This window comes from Mchenga conophoros, linkage group LG15 (assembly GCF_057382185.1).
Source record: "Mchenga conophoros isolate Kocher_MC1m ecotype Shallow Benthic linkage group LG15, M_conophoros_male_GT1.1, whole genome shotgun sequence".
Classification (NCBI taxonomy): domain Eukaryota; kingdom Metazoa; phylum Chordata; class Actinopteri; order Cichliformes; family Cichlidae; genus Mchenga; species Mchenga conophoros.
In genome coordinates this window covers 11,375,051-11,397,120 of record NC_140540.1, presented here as the reverse complement: position 1 = coordinate 11,397,120, position 22,070 = coordinate 11,375,051, and the positions used below count along the sequence as shown (strand labels likewise).

Genomic DNA, 22,070 nt, shown 5'->3' with positions numbered 1-22,070 from the left:
AATTCTATGGTTCAGCAATTATTATGAAAGCTGGCTTTGAAAGCTCATTAAATCTATTTTGAAACAAGGTGGAGGCCAGGTATAAATCGCCTGCAAAAATCCAAGTTTTGAGCAGGTTACACATCATATTGAGATGAGAGGATTACAGCTATTATTGTTTAAAGAACATTCCCTGATTATAGCTCGCCCCTGTGTGTGGATACAAAGAGTTCTGATTACTGCTGGCACTGCCGCCTCACTTCCCAAGAGTCTAAGCATTGACTGGCACAGCAGGGGGTGCAGGAAAGGCGGCAGGCATACACGCACACTCACACACATAGATGTACCAACACAAAGGCAAACATGCAGAGACACATTAAACACATGTTAACATCATGTTTTAATGAAAAGCACAGTCTTTTCTTGAAAAGAATTGCACAGCTATTTTCATAATGTGTATTTAATACAGATTTCACCTATAATAAACACGCAGAACAGCTGCAGGCATTTGGATCAGAGCTAATATTGAAATATATTAAATGTTTTTTTTTATTTTTTATGGATGATAGGCTTTTTTGCACGATTGTGTAAAACACATCATTCGTCACTCAGTACACCATTGGAGTTTAATGGTCTTATTTAACAACAAGCGTTCACACACACACATGCTTTTTCCTGTTTGTGTTGCCTGTGGCAACGGTTTGGCAAGGATCAGTGGTGATGTCAGCAGTGATGTACGAGTGTTGGAGTGCGAGGAATGACCTCAGCAGAGGGGAAGTCCCGGGAGACTCATATCAGCTGCAGCCAGTGTTCGCCTTCAGAACTTTCTCACACTACAGCTTTGCCGACCCCCCGAAGCCCCTCCTTCTGATCCTTCACAGGCATCAGAAATCACCAGCATCCAACATGGCAAAGAGCTCTGACATGCACACAAGAAAGCCCTACTCCCAAAGCCAATGCTGAGAGTACATAGAAGAGGAATAGGCAAATTAACTGTTACTGCCTAGTGGGGAAAAGCCATTCCTTTGACAATATTTTTTTTTCTCTAAAATGTTTCGTTTTTCCTTTTACCGACTCCTTTTGTGTCAGTTAGTTTTAAAGTCTTGTAGTGCAGTAAGAAGCATGCAGTCTCTCCCCCCCAGCTTCCCAAAAGTGAGAATTTTATCTCGGGAAGCAATTAATCAGCAATTGAACTGATAGTTAAAATATGATGAACTGGCTTAAAATGAGTCACGTCCATGTTTATATGCTTTATACATCCTAACACTGTAAAGCCAGACTAATATACAAGCTGGAAAATATTATTAGCAGATATGTCTTCATATAATAAACTGTATGAACATATTTTGTTTGGTCACAACTAAACTGCATTACTTGAAACGGTCTCATTACATAGTTTCACTCAGACTCTATTGTTTACAATACTCTTAGCACTGTTAGCACATGCAGCAGAGTATGTATCAGAGCGAGCCAAAGGATGTCTTGATGCTAACTAGTTTGTGAAATGTATTGCAGGAAAACTGGTAAACAATGATCACAGGCTTTAGCCTTCATAGTATATCTGTGACAGAGCATGTGTATAAATGGGTTCGTCTATCAGAAATATATTGGCCAATATATCAGTACTCCATTTTTTTTTACTGCTTAAAATTTGTAAGTGGCATTGGTCATATTGCTAATGTGGTTTAAACAGTGACAGCGTATTAGTTCTCTCACTGTACGGTATAAAAACACTTCAAAAAGGCTGGGAGTAAGCTTTGGAAATGTTGAGTTATTGAAGAGAGCAGTTTTCTTTGAGAAAATCAGTCTTTCTCTTGTGCTCATCACCGCATTCTTCTTCGAGAGATTAATGTGTGAAACTGATAAATGTTCTTTCCATTTATCTGTGATTCACTGCAAAATATCAAAAATTGCACGAGACTTTCTACTTGGCAACCTTTTTTTTTGTGATTTTATGTTTATTTAAAGTTGGTAACAAGAAAAATATTCCAACTCAAATGTAACTTTTTTTTTACATGTGCAGCAAACATTCTTTGCATGTCTATCCAATCCATGCTTGATGACTCTTGCTAAATTTTAGTGAATTTCGGTAGTACTAATGTGTAAAATAAATACCAGAGAGCATTATTTAGTGTATGCAATGCAGATTTTCCATGCATTTGTGAGAGTGTTTTGAAAAGATCCGTTTTGTGTGCTGTAATTTAAATAATAATGAAAGCATTTCCTGTAAGTAAACCTAGTAGTTATACTGATGAACCTTATTTTGAGACCTGCACGCATCCCATTGCCTTTTTAGTGGTAGTAACCTCATCATCTATGCCTATGTTGTGGGCTGTTGTTGGCGTACACATATTGTTATCGGATATTTAAACCCATTACGTCCTCCTGCTTTTAAACACACCAGCTGCATCACTGCGGTGACATCTAGCATGTGAACACAGCTTGCGCCCTCCCTCCAGAGTGGTTTTCTGTCCAGATTGCTGAACTACAGTCCAGGCTTTGCTCTTGATTCAAGCAACAGTCAGTTCATAAATGAATGGTTGCCTCTTCCTAGGACAGCTGTGTTACCAGGCATGAATGGGAAAAATGATCACAAGAGTACCAACCGCATTCGTGAACCGCATACTGTGTGTGTGTTTTCTAAGCCAAGTACACGGTGCCTGTGCTCATTTGCAAGCACACGTGTGCTCATGAACCTGTTGGTGTGTGAATGAGTCGTGAACTATGAAACATCGAGGGATCAACTGCCACTAATGAATCAATGGGTGAATTATTTATCGTGTTTGCATTTGCCTTGATTGATGTGTCATTCGAAGGTGGGTGTGTAATGGCTGCTGGCTGGTAAACGCATAAAACAGTATGTTGAGAGTGTGGCGAGAACAGAGGAAAGTACAAATCAGTACAACCCAATTTCCACAAAAAAATTAGGCGCTATTATTTTGAACTTATGATGTGCAGAAACTACAAATATCATGTACTTGCCCTGTATGCTGTCAAAACAGCCTACCCTTTGGGGTATGGGGCCTTTTGTGGGATCTGGCATAGGACGCTGGCACTGGATGCCTTGGGTCCTGTGGGTTCCGGGTGGGGCTTCTATGGACAGGGCTTGGCCCAACACATCATGCAGATGCTAGTTTAGATTCACATCTACAGTCAGCATCTACATTTTTAGTCCATGTCAGTGCATGTCACCTAAAGCACTGACATGGTGCTGTAGAGAAGCGTACATTTCTCCTTTATTGGCTTCTTTTCACGGGCTCCCTGTTAAATCCAGAATCAAATTTAAAATCCTGCTCCTCACATACAAGGTCTTGAATAATCAGGCCCAATCTTATCTTAATGACCTTATAGTGCCATTTCACTCCATTAGAGCTCTTCACTTTCAGACTGTGAGCTTATTTGTGGTTTCTAGAGTATTTAAAAGTAGAATGGGAGGCAGAGCCTTTGATTTCCCCCCTGGTTCTTCCACTGGAGGTTCCTGTTAAAAGGGAGTTTTTCCTTCCTGCTATCGCCAAAGCACGTGCTCACAGGGAGTCATATGATTGTTGGAGTTTTCTCTGTTTTCCTTGTATTATTATTAACCTATTATGTAGGTTCTTTACCTTACAATATAAAGCGCCTTAAGGCAACTGTTGTTGTGATTTGGCCCTGTATAAATAAAATTGAATTGAACTGAACATGTGAAAATAATAGACACTTGAATGCCAGAGCCCAAGCTTTCTCAGGAGGACATGGAATATATTGATGTTATTCAGTTCTCAGTGGTTTATTCTCATGGCTAATTGTATGGCTCAACGTAACTTGACCTAGAAATTCTAAAGCATTATCAGTGCTTTGCCCCAGGGGGAGCTGTTGCTCCAGCTGTGTGTTGTCCTACCTTGGTCCTTCCTACCCCCTGGACCCATGAAACATCCTCTTTTAACCTCCCCGTTTTGTTCTATCCACTTCTCAATCAATGTTTTCTATTTACGTTCCTATTTAAATCGTTTGCTCTCATCATGGTTTACCAAAAACGTCCCTATTTTCAAGTCACGGACAAAGGCAAACTTTTCCCCACCTTTCTCTTTGCCATTACATCATAGCCCAAACCGAGGCCACAGCTGTAAACATGTTTCCACCACATGTCCATGGGTTTCTAATGCCAGTCATTTGCGTGCATAAACAGACTGAATCAGACGTCTAGCTGAGGTTATGACTGAGCTAAACGTTGGAGAAAATCGAAGCAGACTTTGTTCCAGCTCCAGTTAAAGTAAAGTGCAGTGTTGGGCACTTCTGATTTTATCCTTGGAGATCTTTTCCTTCTTTTCCTGTTTCTGTGAGTAAATCTGTTCCTTTAGATATTTAACACCCATATAGTGTAAGTACCATGCATGCTTAAATTGTTTGTCTCAGTAACTAAAGTAAATGTTTTGTCACCAGGTACATATGTATGCTGTTATATTATTTGGTGGCCTCTTAATTTGGTAATTAGTGGAAAAACCTTGCATTTCATTATGCTTATATTTTGTATCATAATAAATTATAGTATTTATAGGTTGTTTGCTGTGCTATACATTCTACCCCATATTTACTGAATTTCAAACACAACATATCAAACTTTAATGCTAAATAAAATAAGTATATGCTCATTTTAAATTTGATGCCCCACATTTTAAGGTTAGAAAAGGTTTACGTTTCTGTGTGTGTGTGTTTTATCGCCCAGTCTTTTATGAAACCAACTGTGTAATTACAATTTTAAACTAGTTGAAATAATAATATCTGTACAATAGTGCGTAAACAGGAGAGGGACCATCCAGCTTGTTCAGCATCTGTGTTGACATGGAGGTGCATTCACACACATGGCATTGGTGACTTGCCCATCTGTGAAGGCACCATTAATGCAGTAGGATGTATGCAGGTTTTGGGGCATCACATACTGCCATTCAAGCGAAATATATTTTACAGACTGAAACACACAGCAATTAAGTCCAAAATAAGAGGTTGTTTTGTTACCTAAAATGTTAAGTTATGCTCTTTTTTGTTTGTTTTTTTCAGACAACACATAGATGTATATGTGTAAATGTGATGCCATAAAGCGATATAATTGTCAGAGGACGGTGGTAGGAATCACATGCAACTAAGAAGGAAATCAAAGGAGTTAAATTAGCTGTGGTCAAGGCTCTTGATGTCAGTAGGAGTGCTTAATGTGCTCTGACCAATCCACATGCACTACATGTTTTCAGACCACAGTTGAATCTAGAGAGCAGGGTGAGGTATACAAGAGCCAGTCGGCAATTTACTCTGTGGTACCTGGAGAACAGAGATACCTCAACATGGCTCATTTATTTCTAATTATAGTGACATGTGAATTACCTGAATGAAGTTGGAGTTTATTTATCTGTGGTCACAAGACAAAATGAGCCAGATGACAAATTAAAGGAAAAAAACAACATAAGTTTCTAAGCCATCATTTTTACTTTTCTTTTTTTCTTTTGCTCACGTCAGGTCTGTGCTTTATAGACCATGTGTGCTTATGTTTTGGGGTTTTGTTTTTTTTTTTCCTTTGAGATCATCTGGATCAGATCATCTTGCAGCTGTCCTTCAATATATTCCAGGCTTTGACACGAAGAGGAAAAATTGTGTGTATAAGGAAAGCAAGGGAGAGAAAATAATTAAAACTGAGGTGTCACTGTTTGAGCATATGTGCTCACATGTGTGTGCCTTTGGATTGGGATTTGGTAATGATATTTCATGTCATTTGCCTCTTGGTGTGTCCATTTTTATATCGAACTACTTCTAGGTTTATACAACTGATCAAAAACAGAGTGGTATGAAGTTTTGTTTTGGTATGGTATGGTTGGTATGTTTTGTTTTGTTTAAATGTTCTAGAAACTGACAACACGGTGCAAGAAACAAAATTCTGTATAATCAAAGAGTGGTCTCGGCTAAATGCCAGGTAAGCGCCACAGGGTATGGATCTCTTTTTAGCCAGCATGGGCTCAGAACCAAACCCTGCGGCAGAAAATGTCTTTGCCAACTCAGGCCTCCTGTGAGCGCATATATGTGTGTTTGGATGTCCCCCGGGGGATCTCATCCCTCTGACCATCAGTGCCTTGCCACATTCTTTATCTTGCTTCTACATATTTTGAAACCTACTAGATCGACCAGGGTTTCTTCTTTCTTCCCCCCCCCCCCCCCCCCCCCCCCCCCCCTTTCCGCAAATATGGGCCAAGTTTTGATCATGGCACCTTTACAGGAAACATTTTTTGGTGATAATAAAAATAATGAAAATATTATTAATAACAAAATCACTTAAAAACTAATAACTGTCCCATTTTTGGATTGCCTGTTTCTTTTTATAGCATATTTTACTTATCAGTAAGGAAACCTACTATCTATTCAAAAGCAGCAACTATTATTAGAAACATGTCTTTACTCGAGGCAAATTAATCTGTAGCCAAACCTCTACTTTAACCGACATGAATTTTATCTCCATGGGGTTCTTAACCTTTATCCTGCTTCTGGTCCCGCTGAGTTGTGTTGGCTTCAGAGAAGATTCGCTCTTCCAGAAGGGAGAGTGGGCAAAGGAGCAGGCCTTTTACTGGTGCATTGGCTGGCCTCTAACCCAGACAGGAAGGACAACCATTTAAGCCACAAAGCTAATGACCACCGACTGTTTCGTTTGTGTCATTTATTACCGTGGATGTGGGGTTTTTGTTCTTGCTGTTTGTGTTTGTAAGTTGGCAGGTTGCACGCTGATTAGATCTGCAGGGACTTGGATAACGGAGAGTGACGAAGGAATCGAGTCAGATTTAGAAAGGTGTGTTTAATTAGGTCTGAGTGACCGTCTGGGCCAGAGATTTCAGATAGGACTCCCCACCAGCCCATAATGAGGTCTCGTCAGGTCGAAACGAGCATCAACACAGGTTTGCCAAACATCGGGCCATCACTATGGTAACCTAAGTCACTTTACCATCTCAGAGGTTTTGTTTCAATGAGGCAGCTACAGAACAAAAATGTGGTTTAAAAACATTCAGGCAGCAAAGGTGACAGTTGTGTTTTTCAATTATTGGTTGTAGTGATTTATGGAATAATTATGGTTATAGATGGCAGAAGGGAAAGGGGGATTTTGAAAAGAACTAATTCCTGCCATGCATCTCTATGCGCTATACACAAAGATGAGAAGGTGGCTCGGATGTTGGCATGTTTGTTGGCAAGGTGAAAATATAGAGGTGAAATTGAGATTTGTCAATTTTTCCTAAAGATTTTTGTAGACACCCCGTTTTTAATTGGGAGTATTTGGCAATGGATTTCAAAAACGTACTAAAGGTATCGGTATGTTTCTATAACAAAAACTTATTTATGATATCAGCACTTGTATAGAGGCATCCTTAATGTTACATCCAGTGAAGTCCATTCATATACTTTGAAAAATGGTTAAAAACACCCACATCGCTTTACAGTTTTGAAACTAAAGGCTTTACTGAACAGAAGCAGATTACTGAGAACAGGAAAACTGTGTCTGTGAGCATTGAAAGTACTTGCTTGACAGCAAAATCCACAAGTTTGACCAGTGCTTTGTACATCACCATGTGAACCCCTTTAAGTCATTGGGAAAATATACATGTTTTGTTTTGTGTTTTTTGTGGCTCAATGCTGCCACTGGGTTCATATTTTGTCGGTGTAAGCAGGATCCTCTGGGCCGAAATAGGGGGAAATTCCTGTGAAAGTGGAGGGCTGCAGTGGTTGAGCTGAGTTTGCATTATGTTTGTGTGTTGTGTGGTTGAGTTTTGAGTAGACAGCCAGACAGACAGAGACGGATTGAAACTGCTACATGTTACTCTTAGACAAAGAGAAGTCTTTTTTTCTCTTTTTTTTTTTTTTTTAAACAGTTGGTATAGTGATTATCCTGCTTGACAATCAACTATGCTGCTTCGTAAGAAAATGGAATTATGTTGCTCAAATTGTGATTATTAAATTAAACATCAAAGTGTATCTACACAAAAATCCACTTTAAATTCTGATGTTCATGTCAGCCGTTAAGTCTCTTTATTTGAGATACTGGTTGCTTGAAACACATACATGTGCAAGCATAAACCTCGATGTCCCACCAGGATGCATAAGGAAATATAAATGGACAGTGGAAAGACAAACGACAAGTAGGACTCAGAAAATGTTGGAAAGGAAATGTGAAAGCGCTGTGGTGAAGTATAGACTGCTAACCGAACTAGCCGCTGGTGTCAGTGGGGATGTCTTATGTAATGTGCTCTAACCAATCCACATACTGTACATGCTGTCAGACCACAGTTAAATGTGGAAAGCAAGTGAGGTGTACAGAATTACACATTTACTCTGAAGAACAGAGGCCACGGTTTATAACTTTTCACACTAGTAGATTATTAGTTTATGGTCACTTAACGAAACATCGAAATTAATGGAAAAACATCTACCAAGTCACTTTGAGGTGTTGAGCCACAATGCGACAACGGCTTCAGTGGTCGTGGAACCGACTCTCCAAATTTCGGAAACTCTTACTGGAGGGATTAACTCCATTCTTTCAAAACATATCCCCTCATTGGGTGTTTTGATTATGGTAGCAGAGAGCACCGTCCAAATCTCCAGAAGGTGTTCAGTATCCATGGAGACCAGGGGGACTGCAAAAAGCCACAGCATCTGATTCACATCACTTTCATTTGACAAAACTATTCACTTACTAGTTAAGCTCTATGAATGTGGACATTGTCATCTTGGTAGAGAAGCTTTCCTTCAATCCTTTCGTTTAAGGGGACAAATGGATCCAAACCATACCAGCAAAGCCCTGCTTAACTTAACAGAGCCAATGGACTGTGGGCTTTGAAGCTTAAGGTTTTTAATTTGTGCCCATCTGTAATTTAATCTATTATTAAACAGTAGTTTTGTTCTCCTTTTCTCAGATTTCATGTCTATCTTATTAGCAAGAAAAATCTAAAAATGTATTTCTATGTAGTTTATTGAGAGAATTTGTGATTTAATACTGAGAAATAAATGTGGTAATAAAGTGTTTATAGTTGAATTATTCAGTTTGAAAATTGAAAACATAAGAAAATGAATCAGATTGTGAGCAAAGCAGCAGAGGTTTTAAATCCCATTATCTCTGTTTAAATAGAGGTTTTGTCACACAAGCGAGGGAACAAAAAAATTTTTATTTTTTCCATTTTTGACTCCTGAAATTAAATATTAGTCTTGGGAAAATATTCAACTGTGGTACTGGTCGAGTGCATACCAATATCTTTACCAGTAAGACTTTAACAGCAGAGAGCATTAGGGCACATGTTTGTGTTGAAAAGCACTCTGCGCTGAGGTTTTGATATCCATCCACCAGTGCGAGTCAGCATGTATTTCAACATGGCTGTTTATTTTCCTTTAATGTGCAAATGGCCAAATATGTGTGACAGATCGTGTGCTGCGGGTTGTGTGCGTGTGAGATATATGATGGCTGCGTGAATGCTGACAGTAATTACAAAAGGGTGTACCACAGCAGCCTGGAGCTGGCTGACTAACAAGTTATTATAACATCTAATACATAACCAAATGTCAGCCATCTCTGTTTGCTGCTTGCAAAGTGATATAAATCTAGAGGGATAGTGAAGGAAGCTGTAAATGCTTGTGATGCATAGCTAACTGAAAAGATGATAAATCTGGGCTTGAGGTATTTTAGATTTGATTTGCAGATTGCGTGCTGCTTCTTATTTTGACAGTTAGTGTGTGTGTGTGTGTGTGTGTGTGTGTGTGTGTGTGTGTGTGTGTGTGTGTGTGTGCGCGTGCGTGCGTGCGTGCGTGCGTGCGTGCGTGCCAGGGATAATGTGGCATCTCTAGAACAGGAACTCTTCTCCGCGCCATACACATAAAAGCGCCGTCTCTCTGTGCTCCTGCAGGACCTGAATGTTCTGTCTTCTAGTTTCCACTAACAGGCCTTTTTCACATCAGCTGCTTTGCCATGAAATACTCACTAAATGCAAGAATTACCAGTCACATTAATGAAGGCTCACATCTAAATGGACCTGAACCTTCATTTGTAACTCCCATCTCCCCTAATTCATGTCAGAGTGGTTGCTGTGAAAAAGGTCCATGAAATGGGCTCTCTAAATAATACACACCTAGTTTTTACAGCCCAGATTTTAAAGAAGTATCTATTTCACTGCAGGCAGTGCTCAGTAATTGAATGTTGGACCAATATTTGTTCTTCCTGTGGTGTTTAAATTCTCACTAACATCAGATGCAACAACAGGTGAGAGTACTTGGGCAGAGAAACACAGCAGAGACAGACCCATGAAATCTTTATTGAGCCCCACTGGCTACTGTCTTGTTAGCATTTGGATTTGTATAGTAAAGGAAAAGCTATGTTATCGTTTCCCCTCTCTGGTTGCGTAAGCTTCAGTGTGCATGCATGTCTCTGCTCCTCAGTGTGTATTTGAGTCCCATAAACCTGAAGCCAGTACTATAAAACTGATTTTTGGATAAAACTGCAGGGGATAATTATGCAGCGTGTTCACAGCACACATGGTCATTAATAACATTGGGGGCCAAGCCTATTTTTACTGTATCTAGCTTTGAGGCTAACATATGGCAGCCTGGCTGATTTGACATAAAAATATGTGCAAGAGCATTTAACAGTCCAGTGTCTTGCATGGAGGAGAGGGCGAGGAGGGCATGCGCACTGTGGCTTGTAAATATATAAGGCAACAGCAGGGGGACCCACTATGTCCCATATTCACTCTCGCATAAAGGCACGTGGAAGAATATGAAGAGGGTGAAAGTTGTTTTTTTTTAAGTTTTAATAAATCTAACAAATGTGAGGAATTCAATTTCAAAAAATCATGTCAAAGTATTTATATTTAATGAAACGTCCTTTTTATTTTGCCTCAATTCATTATACACATTATAGACGTTAAAGTAGTTGCCCACCAGATAACAGTTAACAAGCATCCATGTAGACAGTGAATGACACCCTGTGGCTGTACTCATATCAGTCTAGTATAATTTATTATAAAACTGCACTGATGAAAATATTTGCTGAAAATGTTTATTCTAAAGTTATTTAATTTTAATCATTTGTGTACATGTATATATTTGCATAGTGATACGTCAGCACAAGTATAATTTCTTTTGTGGGACTTTGTGTTCAGTTCTGGATTTCTCCCATTCTCTAAAACTAGCCTGTCGCAGTGCATCTAGTGCAGACCCCCAGTACACAGAGTGAGATGACTCACTGGACATTAGCAGTCACCCTGGCAGTGCCACCCTGACACCGACGCAGCTGCCGGCCGAGCTTCATGACCTCCATCTCTAGCGAGACCAGCCCGTCGCCTCCACCTGCACCCGTGGACTCAAACAAGCTAGCTTACTTTTTTCCCAGCACTCCTGCGGACACCATTTTGACACAGATGCAGCACACTCTTCTTCCATGGCCTTTAGTCTTTCCCACATACATACATCCAAATGATCACTAAGCTCACGCACGCTAAACACCGGCTGCTCTGTGCTGCTTGTACCTTTTGGAATTCGCTCACATCAAAAACAACATCTGTCCTTTCAGTCGGGCCTGATTAAAACGCGCTGGAATCTCAGTCACACACGCACAATGGCGTAACTTAATCAGCTACCACATGGCCACAGAGGCTTGCACTGCATGGAGAATGTGGGAATCCGGGGCTTAGCGGAAATATGCTTTGTTTTTATATTACACAAAGCACAATAAAGGGGCCTGCAATTGCAAGTGCATTACTGAAAGCATGGATGAAGACTTGCGAATGCTACTCGCATATGCATGTGGCCATCGGTGATATTATTTATCGTGTAGACATTTTCAGTGGTATGCATGCTTAAGTGGCGGGAGTCTTACAACTTAATTCCCTTAAATGAAACATGAGGAGGGGGAAAAATGAGCACCAAGAGCGATTCCAAAGAAAATGCTTTGTCTTTTTTTCCTTTTTTATCAACAGTGTTAGAAGGTCATGTTGTAACACTGAGAACTTCCTGCTTCATTCCAGACTTTTTCTTCTTTCCACATCTCAGTGACACAAACTTTCTCCTTTTCCCTGAATTCCTGCATCTCATTAAAGCACATAATATTATCCAGTAGGATCTGTGTGTACAGAGTTGGCATTTTTTTGACAGCACTATCCAGACTGTTTTTACTGACATACCAGACACTGTATGAGTCTTCTGAGAAGTTTTTTTTTTTTTTTCCAGTGTGCTCAATGCTATGCACAGCTGGTTATCACATGCGCCTCATACCCCAGGCAGACCATCTCCTTTTTTTTTTTTTTCTATATCTGTTTGTTGTTGTTCTCAGTATTCTCCCTGTTGCCCATGCATATCACTCGGTGTGCTTATTTCACACACTCTCAGCTGTCATCCTCTTTCTTTCTGCTTTCTGCCTCACTCTAGCCCAGAGGTAATTCCTGTGTTGATATTTGAAGCTAACATTTTCTCAGCTTTCAAAAGGCTCCAGTGTTATGGTTGACCGCCCTATGAAAAGTAATACCTAGAACACATAAATAGCAAGTGGCAGGCGATCATTATTACTCCCTCAAAGCATTGTTTTCAGACCAGAGTGTTGATTTAATTTAATGAGTTAGCTTAGCTGAGGGAGGGGACCAAGGAAACAGTAATTAGTTGTCATGCTAATTGGGTCTGTGTGGGAGTTATCGCATGTCTGCATGATAACTCTCACGCGCATGTGAAGCACACTGGGGCTGGCCTGCCTCTCTGTTCATCTCACGCACACATTTTTTTTTTTTTGTACATTGAAATGCACATAAGCATGCATGTATATGCACACACACACACACACACACACACACACACACACACACACACACACACACACACACACACACACACACCGATAAATAGGAAAGGCAAACGTTCACATTCTGAACAGCTCACAGAAAATGCCAAGGGACTGTCAGGCCTTTGACCCATCGACTAAGAAGAATTAATGATGCGAAAATCTTGATCCCAATTATTTATCAAGAGAAAGCAGCCTGAGAGCTAAGGGATAAGGGTTCAAGACTTTGGATCCAATTAGCTTTGAGTGTAAACTTAAATACGTTAACTTGAACAAAGGAGGAAAATATAGCAGTGCAGGGTGAGAAGAGGTGATGAGTCATGTCATGCTCGTATAACAGGACTGGATGTCATCCTGTCGGCTCCACTAATTGCTTTATGAAGAGCTGATTTTTATGCGTTCCAGCCTGTTTTAGAAGGGCAAAACTAACAAAATGTCACCAGACTTTTACTGATTTATACCTTTAATTCTGAAAAGATGAAAGCTGTAAACTGAGTAATCATATTCTTTTTGATCTAACAGAATATACATGTAATTATTATTTTGTCATCTGTGGTATCACTCAAGTATGGTGGCCTTAATGTCTTTCCACCATATTTATGAACATCTGTCCCCACCCTGCCAGTGGGGTTTGTGACTCCCTGTGGAGCTATTTTTAAAGCCCCGAGGTCTAGTGACCTCCAGGAAGGGTCACACTCGCTATCAGCGGAGGTCCAGCCCTGCTTTGCTTTAACATGATATGCATTCTTTTTTTGTCTATCTTCATTCCTTCCTTAGAGCTGCCGTCTCCATCCCTTATTCCTCTCTTCATCACTCCACTGAGGAATCCTAACAACTCTGTGTTGAAAGTGAAAAAGCGATGACCTATCTTAACCTCGACTTTTCAGCAGTTCTGTACTTATTACAGTTACGTACTTTCAGCCGAGTCGCAATGATTCCTCTCATCTCCTGTGAGTTTGTTTAGACATGCTGTCTGTTTTTCACCATGGCGAATGAGAACTTTTGTATATGAGTCTCTCAATTCATGCCTGTATTGATAGCTGCAGGACACGTGATTCTCTTTCCAGAAAGTGGAACTTTTTTAGCAGTATTGGTCCCATTCTCATCACAATGTCTAGTTCTAAGCCCTAATCATGCTTTAATTGAAGGTAATTTGGGGCAGTTTATAGAGTACAAAGCACGAATAAGGGTATTTCTTATTTGGAAAGTAAACATTTTAGGCAGTGTTTTAGTTGTCAGACTATTAGCCCTGACCAGCTTCTGCTAATAAGCAAACAATCAGCAAATAATCTCACACACATGAAGAACTGAGTTTCAGGATTCCTAATGTAAATTAAATCCTAGTGACGGTGCAATTTTCTAACTGTGCCACAATTCACCAGGATCAGAAAATAATATTAAAATGAGGTTTAATAAGATATTAAAATGATTATTACTGAGAATTAAAACATGGGAAAAGATGAAAGACGGGGAAGATGTCGACATAAGTACAGCAATTGACACCGATCAATCACAGTCAAGCCCCAAGGCTTTCAAGAGGTCTGTTCAAAATATGCTATCTGAGCAATTTATGTTCATGACATCACCCTTTTCCTGACGGAGCCATCTATATATTTTGAGAACCATCAAATACATTCTTCCATTCCTCTCAACAGATTTCCACCGTGAATTGCTTGCAGGTGTATCCTCTGCACGTTCATATGTTACACATTTTATCCTCATTTCTGACCAAATGTTCACTCTGAATCTTTTCCAAAGAGCCTGTCGAGAGAGAAAAGACTGTTAACATGTGCAATTAGCATCTGCGAAGTAAGTTTTATTTCCTCTTGTCTGGCAACATGACACCTTGAATTAGTGGTTAGTGTGAAAAGAGTAAAACTCGGCAGCTACACACAGAGACAACACACCAGCAGTGTTTGATAAGTCAACAGATGCCCTCCTCTCATTAATAGTTTGACCCCTCTGTTTGCAGCAACTCCAGGTGGGGGTCACACTTTCTTGTCTTTGAGTAAAGGGAGTTCCAGCATGTGTTTGTACATACTGAGCGATATGTGCGCTTGTGTGTCTGTGTGTTTAAGGGCATGACTCCAAAGAGCTCAATCCAACTGAAAATAATAGGGAAATCAGGGTGGTGCTCTGAAATCACACCTACAAATCAAACATAGTTAGCATTCTGTAGCAACAAAGGAGAGCTGATGGGCAGAGCAATGACGCAATGCCATTATAAACACTAGTAGTCCTGCCACTTGCTGCTGCTGCTGCCACCCCAAGGTTACAAATACGAGTCAGTAGTGCAGAGCCCCGCACTTTCAGCATGTCATCCAACAAAGCTGCTCTTGTTTGAACGTGTGTTCTGTGTGTTTAGACTGTAAGCAGGACACTGTTGAGCAGCTGCCACTCATCCAAAGCCATTGCTCACCGACACAAATTTAAAACCGCGATATTGTATATAAAGGAATTAACAGTCCCAGAAGAGCAGCAAAATCAAATTCTTTTTTTTAGCTACACAAACAGTGCTGTGTTGTGGAGTCCAACATTTTAGTCTAGACTGAAATCATTTCACAGATTACTTTTTAATCTTGTGTAACAGACCTTTAGTCTTAATCCTGTGGACTTGAATGGACTCTACTTATATATCACTTTTCTACTCAGTTTGAGCACCAAAAGTGCTTTCTTATCACAAGCCTCTTTCACCCTTTCACACAAACATTCATACAGTTACTTTTTTCCATGCCTAAGCTCTTTGCCGAACATTCACACACCAACTCTGATGGATACATCACGGACAACTTGTGGTTTAGTATCTAGTCCAAGGATATTTCAACATGCAGGCTATCTGAGCCAGGAATTGAACTGCCAACCTTCCAGTTGGTAGATGACCTGCTTATCAACATCTTGACATCCTCTTTTTTTGTATCTGCTGCTTTTAATCACTTTCAAGGACCACAGTCTCAACTGTTTTTTGATAATGATATGATGATTAAAAGAAGACACTGCAGTTTGGGGAAGGCCTTACTGATATGTAATAAACAGCTTATAAACAAAGTAAAATCTGGGAGCCTTTTGCATAATTGACAGCAGTTCTCGAAGCAAAACTGCAGCTTTATGGATTATTGTGTAACTGTTTTCATGTTTGCGCAAAAGATTGTGGGGTTGACAAATTTTCTGTCTGCTATCTCATCTTTGGTTATGCTGCTTTTGAATAAATTTGTCCTGGTGTGGCAGAGTTATGTGGTAAACAGCAGCTAAGGCAGCATTTTATGCTGACTTGAAACTACAGGGATTGGAGCTTAGTGTGAACTGAAAATTTCAATTTTACTCTTAATTTCCGTTATTTCTGGCAGCTGTAGCTGCTCATAGAAAATATGCTCTTGACAACAACAGGGAGAGCCAGAGTGTTTCAGGACTTCATTACAAAAGAGAAGCCTGCCTGCTGGTAGAGCATAACAAACAGCTGATCAGACAGGGTAGCTGTGCAATTTCATGCTTATGCATAAAGTATCTCTCTCCCACTTTTATTCAAATAGCATCTGCGGCACAAAAAAAGAAAAAAAAAATCACATAGCTGTTGGACTATATGTAAATCAAGTTAGAATCTTATGGTTCAATAAAAGTCTAGTGTTTCGGTGTCATTGTCCAGCGTTTTGTACAGATTTACGAGGGCATAGGGCACCACATGCATGAACCTCTTAAAAACATTTTTTTCCCATAGGCTTTTTTGTTTTTCTAACAATTGTGTGGAGAATGTGCTTTGTTCACGTTCCCTATTCACTAGGCTGCAGAGATGTATTGGTGGAAGGCATGTCAGCATGTGATTAAAGCGATTTCTCTGACAGAATCCCTTAAATGAACTCAGTTTTAGCAAAACTCTAAAGTCTAGATTCAAATATATTCACAGAAAGCAATAGACAGATAAAAATGATTATTAACTGGGCATTGCAAAGTTGTCAGTGACTAGCAGATGATTGAAATTTGAGGGGAGGGTTAAACAAAGTCTGTTTTTAAGGTTACAGTGAAGTTGGTTACTCAATCAAATGCAACAGACTCATTTGGAGGGAAAAATGTATCGATCATGTGAATAATTGGTCACTAGTGTGCGCTAATTCCGGGACATTGTACTCCTGATGCTGGGAGGGGTGTGTAGGGGGAAGGAGAGTGAGGGAGTGAGAGGAGCAGGGGTGAAGAGAGGGGGAGGCGCCTTGTTTGGAGGCTTTGCTGTGTGTTCCGGGCGTTCTCTCACTCGAATTTTTAATGGAAATACGATTGAGTGTGCTCTCTGTTGCAGTGTTGAAAGTTTTGTGACACTTACTGGGGGATTTTGTGAACTTTTCGGAAACTTTTGCCCCATTTCGACGACTTCTTCTTCCTCAGTTGTGGGGTTTGGTTTATACCCTGGGGCACCGGATCCGTGCATTGCAGACTGTGGAGCAGGGGACACCGCGCTTGAGAGTTTTCAGACGAATGACCGGGTGTGGGTTTACATAATTCAAGGCCGACTTTCTTTACCTTTGGTCTCTCTCTCGGAGTTTTGCTAAACATGTCGGGACGCAGTTTGCGCACTAAACTTCAAATCGTGCCAAGCAATGCTGGAGCATTTCACCAGTGCGTCAAGGGCAACTGTCTGTGAAACAGCCTTGGCACCGATATCTTGTTTACTGCTGGGGATTAAGGTTCCTGCCTGTGGGCTTGGAAGCAAGCTACAAAATACTGGTGTGACTCTGAACAAAGTTTTCTAACATTATGGAAGGTGATCAGGGGACCGGTGCGCCTTCCGATGAGCCTCAGGCAGATAGCGCTGCTGCTTCCGACAGTTTCTCCCAACTGTGGTCGGACGTTATGGGGATGCTGGTAAGTTTGGGGGGGAGGGGTGACGTGATAATTGGTTGACATCACAGACTCCCAACTAACTGAAATTGTTTCCTTTAACACTTGTATTGCGAAATGAGTGTTTGTTTCGCCGAATTATAGGCGTATGCAAATTACGCATCAGCTCTCTCCAACAGGCCCATGTTCCAAATCCATCGGTGCTCTGCGTGTAGCCTTGTATTCTACTGGAGTTGGCTCTAGGCTGCCAATGATGAGCTCATACAGCCAAGTCAGTCCGAGATCAAAGCAAACAGGAGTTGATTGTGTGTGGTGTGTTATGCACCGAAAAGTTACCCTTTATGGGTTATATAGTTTTGAGATTCCTGTTGTCTTTGTAAACTGCTGTTATCTCATTCAAGTGAAGTTTAGTGTATGTTACAGGTTTATGCTTTGAAATCGTTATCACTTCAGAGTTGTTCTGTGTTGAGGAAACCAAATTCCTGAAGCAATGTTTTGTGTGGCTTTCAATGCATTCTTTATTTTACTGCCTACATGGGATGTAATAGATCTGTTATCTATTGACACTGGAGTCCCTTTGGTCTGATACTGAGGATGTGTGTATGGTGTACAGAACTGTGTGTATATGGGGAAGGAGAATGCTGACACTAGACCTGGCTCCCAGCCACGCAATTTATCTAGATTTATTGCCTCTGGAGGCATATGTCTGATAGGCTGCTCTCTTTTGTTGGTTTTTTCACCTTGAATGGAATCACGCATACAGGGAAAAGCAACAAGTTTTGCTAAAGTGCATTGCATACACTCCAATGTTTTACCATCATTTTGAAGTCTCCCCCCCCCCCCCCCCACCCCCCCAGATTGCTTCAAACACGATAACAGTGAAAATAAAATCCTATCCTTGGAAAGTTTTTTGTTTTTTTGTTTTTTTGTTTTTTTGACAACATTGTTGTTTTTGTTTTGTTTTTTTTACCTTGAATTCCAAGTAGTTGGCCATCTAATGAAGAAACAGCCTGAAGGACACTGAAAAAGAACAACAAAGAAACAACCCAATGTCACTGACCTCAGCTTTGTTGCTGTTTTTTCCCATATTAGTTTGTCGTTTTAGATCATCTTATTTTCCTATTTTGCTGTGCAAGAAATTTCAGAAATGTGAACGAATGTAGATTGGCCTCCTCCAGCTTCTGAAAACTAGTGTCTTTAGCAGAATCGGCAAGCCCATAACTGATTTAACGACCGTGATGAAAGAAAAGAACGAACATAACATAACATCTGGCGCGTAGGGCTATGAGATATTACTTTGTTTGTTCTGCAAACTTAAACAGAAATGTCCCTTCATTCCAGGCCAGTATTTCTTTGCTTTTGTTTAATTTGCTTACATGATTCAGTTTCTGCTCGTTTAGAATGCTGCACTTAACTACAGTGTTTCTTTACGTATTGGAAAACATTTCTAAATTGTTAACATTTAACTAAATCATTTCACGGGGAACCTTGAGCTTAACACTTTGCTCACGCTCATATCTCTAAACACATCGTGAGATTCTGAACACAATGAACACCGCGCTCTCCTTCAGCAAAATGGATGCTATATATAACCAACCCACTATGGATTTCAATGCCTTTTGTTTTGCTTGAGAGCTTGCCCTTTGAATTGGGATTTGGTCTTAGCTTGTTGACCCAACTTAGCTCACTGTTGCACATGTGCCTGATCTTTGGTCTTTGCACGTGGAAACAGGCCTAAATACCTCTTTAGAGATAGTTTTCTATCATGATAAAGATCTGGTCAGACTTCTTACTGTTCTCCATCTTCCACAGATTACCGTATGTTTCAGCACACATACCAAACTTGGAAAGTACTCTTAAACTTTAAGCAACCGTTCAGATAAACACCAAAATGCTCCACAGCAAAGTGTTTGTCCTTTGAAAATAGGTTTTCATAATGCTTTAACTGTAAATCAAATGCGGTTTCAATCTGCTTTATATTTTCCCGTCTCTGAGGTTAACCATCCACAGTGACGTGTGGTGCAATGTGTTTAATAAGAATACCTTAGAAAGCCATTCATTTATGTGCGGTTTAAGCTCAGTAAATAGCTCTTGAAGTAATTAAAACTCAAAGGCAGTTTAGGACAGTGTGGCGTAGGAGCTGTGAATTGTTTTAAGTGGTTGGATTTACACATGTCTGAAAAGGGAATTTGCTTCTGCTTGGCCCGCCCCACGTCTGGAGATATGGGGGTGTCCCTCAGAACAGAACTTCACTAGCTTTTAAATTAATCTGAGTTTAAACACAAATGTGCTTTATGAATTTGTACGGAGGCGGTCTAGATTTCAGTTCCTTTTCATTGGATCCCATTTGGGAAATATCCTGTGGGATTTGACTTTAACTGGAATAACTGCTGCTTCACTGCTGCTTATGTAGAGGAGAGACAGAACAGAGATTTCAGATATGCAGTGGCCTAAGGCAAGCTTTCAATTGTACCCCCTCACCGTATAGGAAGGTATGCTCACTAACCTGGACAGCTGACAGTCACTCCCTCTTTCCTTCTCTCCAGAAATTTCTCCTCTGTTTTTTGCTTGAAAGGCCATCTGAATCCACAGCCGTGGTAATATTTTATTTGCCTGCAGGGAGTCCTTGTTGTCTTTTGAAAGGAGTTTTGTGGTGTTTTACACAGTGTGGGTGGTAGTTTGTCCATTTGGAAAACTGATTATGTAGGAGACAGTGCTCCATCTTTAAACCTAAGAATGTGATTCTGCTCTTGAGACGTGATTATTGATTGTGTCTGGGAAATATATGGCTAGATGATGTGACCCCTAGGTGCTTCCTCCCACATAGCATTTTATACATAGTGGCAGCATGTCCTTCAGTTGTCTGCTTTCACTTAAAGCATGGTTAGCTGGGCCAGTTTGTCTTTGCCAACAGTGTTCTCAACACAGTCTATAATAGCTGGATTTAGTCTATTGGTGCCAAGTCCAACTCTGGTCACTTCTCCTTTGCTACCCCTCCCTGACCAGACTCATTATTGAGGTCACTCGGAGATCTGGCAGGTTTCCTCTGCTGCGATGGCAGAGTACTGTTCTGCTCAAGCCACGGATATCCTGAGGAAGCTCTCTAAAAGACTGAGTTGTGGCCCCTGGCCTTACCCTCCTTAACAGTCTTCCTCTACTGGCCTGAAGGCCAACTTTTAGTCAGATGTCTCCTGGTTTGGGGATTTGTTTCGTGCTCACCTGCAGCACTTTTAACATTTGTAAGAATTGCAGCCGGCTGATGCAACACCCAGTGATGTTTTTATCAAATAGTTTTTTGTCAAATGTATATTTTGTGTTATACTGTTAACAGATGGCATGTTCTCTTTCATGTTATTTGTTACCAATAGAATGGTATTAATCCAGAGAAGCAGGGCGGGATTAGTTTATGGAGGCGTTTGAGGAACTAAGTAGATTGATGGATGTAGTAACAACTGGCTAATTTATCTTATGATGTTTGGACTATTGGAGAGGTGATGTATTGTTAGTGTTGGTGACTCAAGAGATTCACTTATAAAAACATTAGTACAGTGCACCACAATGCAACCCAGCTGGCAGCAGTTTCAGTCTGCCAGTCCTGTCCTGAGTTTGCTTAGCAAGTGAAAGTGATCACGCTGCTAACCTTCTAGCATTACATCAGACGGCTCTTTTGTCATCCATTGTCATTGTTCTCGAACACACAAAATGGGTAGACACAAGGGTGTGATTGTAACAATGGTTAATACCATCTACACTTCTATTCAGCCCATGTAAAACTAAACACCGGTATGATAAATGGAGGAATTTGACGTTAAAGGTTGAAACAGAACAAAAATATTTGATTTTTTTTTACGTATTATATACTGGCTTTTCTTCAGCTAATAAACCAAGCAAGCTTTTGTTTAGATATTCTGTAACATGATGTGAAGAAGATAAACTGAGTGAAGCTCCAGCCTTAGCAGATATTCTTCTCATGTCACCGATATACCAAGAAAGCGCTTTTGAGCAGATGTTCCCAAGGTTGCAAGTTATCAGTGCCTTGCATGCTAGTTGTGTGAATTACCTTCATTGGGTGCCTTTCACATAGTTTTGACTTTTCCCTCTTAAAGAAACTGTCACTTCAACAGTGCACTGCCTCTTTTGAAAGGACTGATCAGCCCTTTATGTATTCTGTTATATGAAACGCTCAAGCAAAAGTGTTAAATCCTGGGGAATTTCCTCTCCAGATTTATATCATATTTAATTTAAAATACTATATTTAATATGTGCTTGATGTTGGTTACTTGAGTATAAAGCGCTTACTTGGTTTCATTTTCATAATGTAACAGTGGGGGTACATGTCAATATATATATTTTGTAATTATATTACTTTATTTTTTGGCAATAAATTCATGATTTAAAAAAAAGAGCCTGAAATTGAAGCTGCTGAAGTTTAGCGCACAGGCATGCCTCATGATTA

The 22,070-nt window shown here is 40.3% G+C and overlaps 1 protein-coding gene across 5 annotated transcripts in view; it reads left to right on the top strand.

The window, feature by feature from the left end:
• Positions 1 to 22,070, top strand: part of sash1a (SAM and SH3 domain containing 1a) — a 166,944-nt gene that overhangs the window by 100,032 nt on the left and 44,842 nt on the right. Inside the window, exon 1 of one of the 5 annotated variants that reach the window (XM_085247955.1) lies at positions 17,009 to 17,638. The exons of the other annotated variants lie outside the window; for them this stretch is intronic. Within the exon in view, the coding sequence (XP_085104081.1) occupies positions 17,531 to 17,638 (108 nt within the window). The 5' untranslated portion in view covers positions 17,009 to 17,530. Of the gene's footprint in view, positions 1 to 17,008; positions 17,639 to 22,070 lie in introns of those variants that run through there. 5 annotated transcript variants of the gene reach the window in all.